The sequence below is a fragment of the Muscardinus avellanarius genome (genome assembly GCF_963383645.1).
Source record: "Muscardinus avellanarius genome assembly, chromosome: 20".
Classification (NCBI taxonomy): Eukaryota; Metazoa; Chordata; class Mammalia; order Rodentia; family Gliridae; genus Muscardinus; species Muscardinus avellanarius.
Genome location: NC_137806.1, coordinates 5,661,372 through 5,670,350, shown reverse-complemented (window position 1 = coordinate 5,670,350; position 8,979 = coordinate 5,661,372). Strand labels below are relative to the sequence as shown.

The 8,979-nt window shown below is 54.9% G+C and overlaps 1 protein-coding gene across 1 annotated transcript; it reads right to left on the bottom strand.

Moving 5' to 3' along the window:
* Nucleotides 1–664: 664 nt before the first annotated feature.
* PTF1A (pancreas associated transcription factor 1a) lies at nt 665–1,949 on the bottom strand (the record flags this gene model as incomplete). Its single annotated transcript, XM_080716882.1, has 2 exons — nt 665–867; nt 1,256–1,949. The coding sequence occupies 2 exons, from the start codon at nt 1,947–1,949 to the stop codon at nt 665–667; spliced, it is 897 nt and encodes a 298-aa protein (XP_080573008.1).
* Between the last annotated feature and the right edge of the window lie 7,030 nt (nt 1,950–8,979).

Sequence of the window (8,979 nt, the reverse complement as noted above, 5' to 3'; positions counted from 1 at the left end):
AGGCCTGGGCCACCATGCCTGGGCACGGTCCATGTATATGTACATACATGCATTGCTATTAGGGAGGAGAGGGGCGACCTTGGGATTTACAAATTCCACGACCAACTTGCCTCATCCAGTCACCTTACTGTGTAAGGCAGGTGACACAGATATAGAAGGTGGGCTAGCAAGAATCGGGGTCCTAATCCTCAAATCCACCCTGCCAGGCTAAATCTAAGTAAAATGTGGCTTTCTACTTACTATATAGCTACAGTTTGTGTTTTGATTCGGTTAATTGCTACCAAATTAATTATTTTTAAAGCGAGAGCTACCCTCATCATGTATCAAACGAATAACTTTAGAAAAAGGTATAAATAGAATTTATTAAAACATAGAAATAAACCACATCTGGTATATAAATAAGCGTGAAGTTTTCTGGCCAGAGTTCTTCCAGCAACAGAGTCCTGCAAAAGGTACTGGGGAAATCATCGGCTATTGCATATTCTTAAAAAAAAAATCAGGATAAATTATATAAATTATATATTTTAAAAGAGATCTATTCCATTAACTCAACAGGATAATAAATATATAAATAAGTTTGATTGCCATTAGAAAAAACTGATTCTTAAATTACATTTACATAAGAGATATATACATGTACAGTATGCACGGAGTGCGGGTTCTCTCAGGACACAAACTCAAAGGGCGGTTCGTTTTCTATGTTGTTCAAAGAAGACTTGCTGCTGAGTTTTCTGGGGTCCTCTGGGGTCCACACTTTGGCTGTTCGGATAATATTCTGCTCTTTGAGTTGTCTCTCGTCAGTCCAAGACAGAGAGTGTCCTGCCAGGGGAGGGAGGCCATAATCCGGGTCGCTGGGGGAGGGGGACCCTGGGGGGTGAAAAGACAAGACAGAGCAGCCCATGAGCATCCAGGCACGTCCCCAGCGGCCCCTTTCGGCATCCCCTCCGGGGCACCTGCGCCCTCTAACTCCACCCCCTCCAGCCCTCAGCGCCCCCTCCCTGGAAGCCCAGGAGCTGCAGGTCAGGGGTGGTGGGAGGACCCTGTGCGCTTCAGTCAAAACGTCGGAGCAAGGCGGAGGGGGGGGGGCTAAGAAAATCAAGCTTGTGCTGGAGGTGGCCCGTGCCCGTGGACCGTCCGTCCACCCGTCCGTCCCGTCGGTCTGTCGGTCAGTGTGTCCCGCCCCTCGGGGACCTTCGCTCACGCTCTCCCGCCCCCTCCCCGTCTCCGCAGGCTGCGAGCGAGCGGACGCACTTACGGGTGCCCCGGTGGCAGATGATGACCTTCTGGGCCTGGCTGCCGGGGCTGTCCCCGCCCAGGCGCCCGCCGCCCGGGCCCCCGCCGCCCGCCGCGCCGCCCCCGCGCAGCGGCAGGTCGGCCTGCACCAGCTCGCTGAGGAAGTTGATGTAGCCGATGGCCAGGCGCAGCGTGTCCACCTTGGAGAGGCGCTTCTCGTAGGGCAGCGTGGGGATGTGCGAGCGCAGCCCCTCGAAGGCGTCGTTGATGGACTGCATGCGCCGCCGCTCGCGCACGTTGGCCGCCTGGCGCAGCTGCTGCAGCTCGGCCTCGGAGCGCACCCGCCGCCGGCGCCGCGCCCCGCCCAGGCCCCGCAGCGCCCCCGGGGGCAGCGCGCCCGCCGCGGCGGCGCACGGGCAGGCCGGGCGCGCGGGCGAGCCGGGGGCGCCGCGCTCCGGGGGCTCGCCCGGGCCCCCCGGGGGCGGCGCGGCGGGCGGCGCGGGCTGCAGCAGCAGGCACGCCCCGTCGCGGCAGCAGTACTCGTGCAGCTGGCGGCTGAGGAAGTCCACCTCGGCCTGCTCGTCGGCCAGCAGCTCGTCGCCGTCCTCCAGGGGGTCCCGGGAGGACTGGTCGGTGAAGAAGTCATCCTCGTCGAAGTAGGCGGGCGGGAAGGCGTCCAGCGCCCCCGGGAAGTGCCCCAGCAGCACCGCGTCCATGCCGGCCGCCGCCGCGCCGTCGGGGCAGAGCCGGGGCGGCCGCCCGCCGCAGCCCCTCCCTCCCTCGGCCTCGGCCGGCCGCCCGGCCTCCCTGCAGAGCCCGCGGCCGCTCTCCGGCCGGCGCCCGCGCTGCGCTGCGGAGGGCTGGAGCGGCTCGCTGGGGCTGCGGCCGGCACGCGAGGGTTCTTATAGCGACATCCGCGGGCGCGTGCCGGGGACCCGCCGCGCCAGCCAATCAGAGCGCGGGGCGCCGGCGGGGCGGGGCGGGGCGGGGCGGGGGCCTCCCCGGGGGACTCCGGGGGCCGAGGGAGGCGGGGCTCCTGGCGCCCCTCGGCGGCTCCCCGGTACCTGCAGGTGCGCGGCGGCACCTGCGGCTCTCCGCGGCCTGGGGCTCCGCGCCCGCCCTTCCTCTCCGGGGCCGGAGCAGTCTCCGCGCAGCCAGGAAAGGCCCCGGGTGTGCGGGTGTTGATGCCCCTCGGGGCTCGCTCTTCCTTCGGGGTCCATACAGAGAAGCCCTTAGCAGCTGGGGCAATCGGAGCGCGGCTGCGGGCAGGGGCCGCGTGAGCGCATTTGGCCACCCCGAGGCCCGGGCGCACACGGGCGCGGTTTGGTACTTCTTTCGGTTCCATCCATTGGACCTGTCAAGGATTTTTGTAAAACTTGCAGAGGATGTGCTGGCGGCCTCAGATCACGACCCGGCCCCTCTCCCGAGGAGCTCAGACGCTGCGCAGGGTCCCGGAGCCAGCCGAGGACCGCCGCATCCCTGGCCGCATCCCCGGCCCTCCATCCCTGGGAGGAAGGAATGGGGAGCCCGACGGGAGGGCTGCCTCGTAGACAGCTCGGTGGGGCTTTCTTCTGAGAGCTTTCTTCTGAGAGCAAATCAAGGCCGTAGGGGTTCTGAGCAATAAACCCGGTACAAAAGGAGTCAATTGAGCCGCCGGCTCGGGAGCAGTCCCGAGGGAGGGCATTGGCGTTAAAGGGCAGAGTGTAACCCGTTTTCAAAGCCCCACTTCCCAACTTTCTGACTGGCCACCGGGACCATCCTTGAATGATTCTCTTTCTCAACCTTCCTTTTAAAACACACGCACACACAAGACGTATGCACTCTGCCCCAAGACACACTTTATCACATTTATGGATGCCACTTGAACCCCTCACTTTAAGAACTACAAAGAAACACTTGCGAGGTCGGGTAGTTGCTGTTGAAAGGCAAGCTGCCTTTCCACCCGGTGAGCAGCGCAGCCCTCTCGTGCTCCCTGGAGAACCCGCCAGGCATCTTCCCTGGGCAGCGGCTTCCTTTTAGACAATTGCCTAAAAAAGCCTCGCAGAGGCTTTCTATAGGTTGGTTACAAGTCCACGCCTCTTAAGAACTGTAACTTACCCTTCTCGGTTTCAGGCATCTATCTCGCTGTATGTTACCATAGGATCAAGGCCAGAAGATATTTAAAAGGTGCGAGGTTGCTGTACCTCCAACTGCCAAGAGCCCCCAGCCAAGTTTAGCCTAAAGGTCCACTGGTTTCCAGGAGCTTTTGTGATATCTTAGTTTCTCTAATTCTGCCTCCTTCCTCCAGAGCCATTCTCCATATACGGATGGTACTTAGTTATGGATCCCGCGGATGGAGGTGGAGCTAGAATTTATGAATGTTGATTTGTCTTTGTGACCTCAAAGGGAGGGCTGCTGTGGGTGTGGGGGGGGTGTCCAGACAGCTGCTGGCACTTATACAGGTCCTCACGTGGTTAGAATAAAACCAAGTGGCCCAGCCTTGCGAAAGTAGGTGAGCAGACTTCAAAGCCCTCCCCCAAAATGTTAATAACCACTCTTGGGAGGATGACCTCTTCTGAGAAGTCAGTTTAGGTGACTCTTAAGAAAGTCTATTTGGCCAGGCGTGGTGGCGCATGCTTGTAATCTCCGCGCTTGGGAGGCAGGGACAGGAGGATCGCGCAGGTTCGAAGCCAGCCGCGCTGGCTTAAGAGACCCTGTTTCCAAAAATAAAATAGGTCTGAGAGTGTAGCCCGGAGGTAGAAGGGCTTCCAGGAACCCCAGTACCACCAAAAAAAAAAAAAAAAGAAAGAAAGAAAGAAAGAAAGAAAGAAAGATAGAAAGAGAGAAAGAAAGACTATTCCTGGGAGAGAATATCTGAGTGTCTTTATTCAGTGTGTTTTGTGGGGGGCGGGTACTGGGAATTGAACCCCGGACATTCTTCCTCAGAGCTACACCCCTAGCCCTTTTTATGTTTTGTTTTGAAACAGGGTCTTACTAGGTTGCATAGAGTATCGCTAAGTTGCTGAGGCTGGTTTTGAACCTGTGATCCTCCGGTCTCAGCCTCCCAAGTATATTATAGGCTTGTGCCACCATTCCCAGGTTCAATGTGATTTTAACAGTCAGTGGAAGCTGACTGTTAAAATCACATTGGTGGTGCACGCTTGTAATCCCTGCACTTGGGAGACAGAGACAGGAGGATCCTGCAGGTTCCAAGCCAGCCTTGCTGGCTTAAGAGACCCTGTTTTCAATATATATATATATTAGGTCTGGGAGTGTAGCCCAGAGGTAGAAGGGTTTCCAGGAACCCCAGTACCACAAAAAAATGTTTTTCTTCATCATTGTCATCCTCCTCCTCCTCCTCCTCCTCCTCCTCCTCCTCCTCCTCCTCCTCCTTGTACTGGGGATTGAACCCAGGGGTATTCTACCTCCAAGCTATACCCTCAGCCCTTTCGTTTGGAAAGAAAGTCTCACTAAATTGCTGAGGCTATTTCAGACCTGCATTCCTCCTCTCTGAGCCTCCCAAGTACTGAGATTGCAGGCCTAGCTTACATATGTTTGATGAGTTTATGAAGGAGGTCTAGAAATTTACCTTGGGCACCCCGACGAGCCAAGGGAATCCTCTGCTACTGGAAAACCTTGTTGTCTCATGAGGCAACCTCACGGGGCATCTCCTGGGCCCACGTGGATGGACACAGAGAAGGAGGAAGGAAGACATCGAGCCCCGCGGCTTGACATGTGCCTCCCTGTCGCTTTTTCCTGTTCCCTACTCCTGCCCTTAGGGGTTTTTCTCTTAGAGAATTGCTGCCTGGCTGTAGACTGGTTGGGAAGCAAAGACAAGGCCTGTAGACACACACACACACACACACACACACACACACACACACCTCCTTAAGTAAGACATAATTGTTCTTTTCTCTTATAAAAAGAAGAAAGACTTTGCTGCTAATAAAGGGAATTTTCTCTGGGTCACCAGAGGTCACAACAACAGGGACAGCCGCCCTCCGCCTCTCTGCAGCAGGTTGGACGAGGAGACTGGAACTGAACCTTGTCTTGCCAGACTAGTTAGTGAAAGGCTCAGCTCTTGTGCAGCCGCCCTCCGCAGCCAGGGTGCTCTGGTCCGTGCAGGGACATGGCAAGAGGCAGTACTCCAGGAGGTCCCCAGTACCTTGGGTACAGAAGAGCTGAGCTCGGACCGCAGGCCTCAGGCCTCTGTATCCCCTGCCAAGCTAGCAGCCTTCCTCTCCTCTCTTCTCTTTGCCTCATGAGAGATGTCCCCTGGCCCTATAGAGAACCCCAAATAACCTTATACATAACCCCTAATCTATCTAATGAGAGGTGGGTATCATTTCCTAATGACACCCATCTTCCAAGTGGGCAACAGAAGGGACACTTGGTTCCTCTAGTGTCAAATCCTATGGGGCCTCAAGACTCCTCCATCCCCAGCCCTTCAGCGGGGGCTCATTGCTCTCACCTGTTGCCCTGGGTCTGGCAGACCCCAACCCCCCTATGGGCTGCCTCCACCCATCTCCTAGGTTCTCAGCTCCAGAAAAACTCCCGGCAGGGCCACTGAGGCTGAGTCTTCATCTCCCCCCATTCCCCTGATCCCTGTGGCCAGTCCCAGTTCTTTCTCCCTCCCAGGCATCTTGAGAAGTTGGATACTTGTTCCCTTGTTACCATCAGACATCTCCCTGCTTCTTGGAACAGAGGCGGGAGGGTCAGAGCCCAGCTCCCTGGCCCTTCCAAGGAAGAGTCTGGGCAGACTGCTGGTGAAGGACGGGCCTTCCTGGGCTGTCTGGTGATGGACACGTGGCCAGTGCTCTCCCTGCCGAGAGCTAAGCTCTGCAAAGCCCAACAGCTGTCTGGCCCACAGCATCTCACGTGGACGTGACACACAGCCTGGCCCCAGTTTGCAGAGGGGCCCACAGCCATTGCTGTCTCCTTCCCACCTGCTCGCAGAAACCCAGTTCAGTTTCTCCTTTCCTTACCTCTCTCCATCCTTGAGGTTTCTGTCTCCTCCCCAGTTCAGTGTCCAGTATCCTCACCAGCCTATCCTTTACCTTTTTGGGGAGGGGGTTTAGAGATTGAACTCAGAGACATTCTATCTCCAAGCTACACCCCCAGCTCTATTTTATTTATTTATTTTGAAACAGGGGCTCACCAAATTGCTGAGGCGGGCCTTCGGACCTGCAAGCCTCCTGCCTCAGCCTCCCAGGTACTGAGATTCCAGGCGTGCCCCCACCACATTGCTCCATAAAGCTCTTAGGAAAGGGTTAGAAAAATAGAACTGGAGTTTACACTGAAAGGCCTCTGAAGCCCAGAGAGGTCCCCGGACTCCTCCAAGATCACACGGCAGGTTAAGGTCGATCCCGCTCCATCTCAGCCCTGTGCTGGCTCCTCAGCCGCTGAGAGCAGATGGGAGCCCTGCTCTGCCGTCGGAACGGGCCCGTTTGTGTTCACATGCAGTGTGGTCATCTGCCCTGGCCTTATCAAGTGTAGACCGCAGCCCTGCCAGAGGTCGAGGAATGAGAACAGCCGGTCCAGTTAACAGCATGGTCTGCAAGACAGAAGACAAGCCACGCTAAATTAGGACTTGGGCTGGGGGGCATGTTCGCGCCTCAGAAGGGATGCTAAGTAAATGGATGGTGATCTTCCCACTTGGGACCCACTCTCATCATGGGGCATTTTCTCCCATCCTAGAAATGACTGCTAGACATGGGGCTCACCCCTCTTCGTTTTACCAAGGCCTCACATATGCCAAGCACACAGTCTACCACTGAGCCACACCCCAGCCCCACGGACCCTCCATACAGCTCGAAGACCGTCCTCACCATCGCGGGTGGTTTATGAGTTACTTCCCTCGGTCCTTAATTGATGCTTTTGTGCGTGGTGTCAGATGCCGTGAAGGGCGTCGCTGGTCTCTGCTCCATCCACACTCTCCTCCTCACTGGCTCGTGAGCTCCATGACTCGGCTTGAAGATCTTAACATGTTACCCTACAACAAACGGAAAAAAAGACGGACGTGGACCCAAGAGACTGTCAGGTGTGTTTATCCTTCACCCTCATAATTTTGCGAGTGGAAGGGTGCTCCTCCTCTTTCAACCATAAGGCTCGGCCTTCAATTCCAGCCCCGAGCCCAGGACAGGGAGCCAGCCATGAGCCCGGGTTTGGCTGACCGTCATCTCTCCGCCCTTTCTTCATGAATATAGTGATGTCATGTGATTTCCATACGGATCGGCTTCCCAGCTCCAAAGAATGTGCTTGAGATAAGCAGGGCCAGTATTTTTTTAAATCATTTCTGAGTGGTAATAGATCCGGGATGGCTCAGTGACCCTGAGAGAGGCAGCTGGCACAGGAGCCCCAGTAGAAATGGATTTCCAACTCGGGGAGTGGGGGGTCTGTGCCATGGAGGAGCTCCCGTGACACCCCTCCAGCCTTATAAGGGCAGCAAGCCACCCAGGCCAGGCCAATTTGGGAGTAGGTGTGGGGGCACATGGCTGCCTGGGCACAGCCAGTGCAAAGCTGAACTCTGACCTCCTTCTTTCTTGGCTTTGAGCGCCTCGTTGTTAAATATTAACCTTATGGAGGAGAAACACCCAAGTGTTGACATAATAATCCAAATAAGTGTTTTCTGCCATGCCAAGGTTTATCTGATGAGTAGCTGAGCTTCTGAACTCTACCCTTCAGCCCAGCCATGGTCAAAGGGGTTCGAGCTTTGGGAGCATCAGCACGGCGAGTGTTGGTACCAAACTCCCGCATCTGGGCTCCGTAGTGAGCCCTGAAAAGAAAACAAGGGGTGCAGTACAAACAGGAACCGTTTTCCTTCCGCGTGATTCTTTACGTAGATACATGTGTTTTCTTGCTTCAGGTCCGTCGGCAGGGCCTTAGGAAATGATGGTACCGCCACATCATGACCTATTCAGCAGCCATCAAAAAGAGTGATGATCCTTGTGATACAGCGAGGTGAAATGATCACCAAGGTACACTAAGTGGAAGACGCAAGAGTGACAAGCAGGCCCACTCACAGCGCAAGAAGAGGACAGGCAGCATGTACCAGTGTCTGTGTACACAGCAGGTATCTTCAGATGAACAGAGGAGACGCAGGTGGCATAAGGAAAGGCACTGGGTGGTTAGTGGATAGAATTTTTCATTGTATCCTCTTGAATATCTTTTGATTTTTTAAGTTATGTAAACATACATGCAGGAAATTAAAATTTAATAAACTCCGTGTGTGCGTATCTTACTGGATATTGAACCCAGAGGTGTTCTATTTCTGAGCTATGCCTTCCAGCCTGATTTATTTGTTTATTTATTTATTATGTGTACTGGGAATTGAACCCAGGGACATTCTGCCTCTTAGCTACATCCCCACCCCTATTTATTTATTTTTTCTCACTAGATTGATGAGAGTCTCACTACTTGCTGAGGTTGTCCTCAAACCTGCAATACTTCTGCCTCAGCCTCCCAAGTACCAGGATTGCAGGTGTGCACCATAGTGCATGGATCTTATTTTTTATTTTGAAACAAGGTCTCGCTAAGTTGCTGAGCATTGGCCTCAAACCTGCAATCCTCCCGTCTTAGTCTCCCAAAAACTGGGATTGCAGGCATGCAGTATCACACCAGGAGTGAATTTTTATTTTTGTGGTACTAGGGGTGGAACTCAGGGGCATTCTATCTCTGAGCTACACCCCCAGCACTATTTTTTAGTCTTTTGATTTTTGAAGCAGGGTCTCACCGAGTTGCAAAGGGCCTCACTAAGTAGCTGAGGTT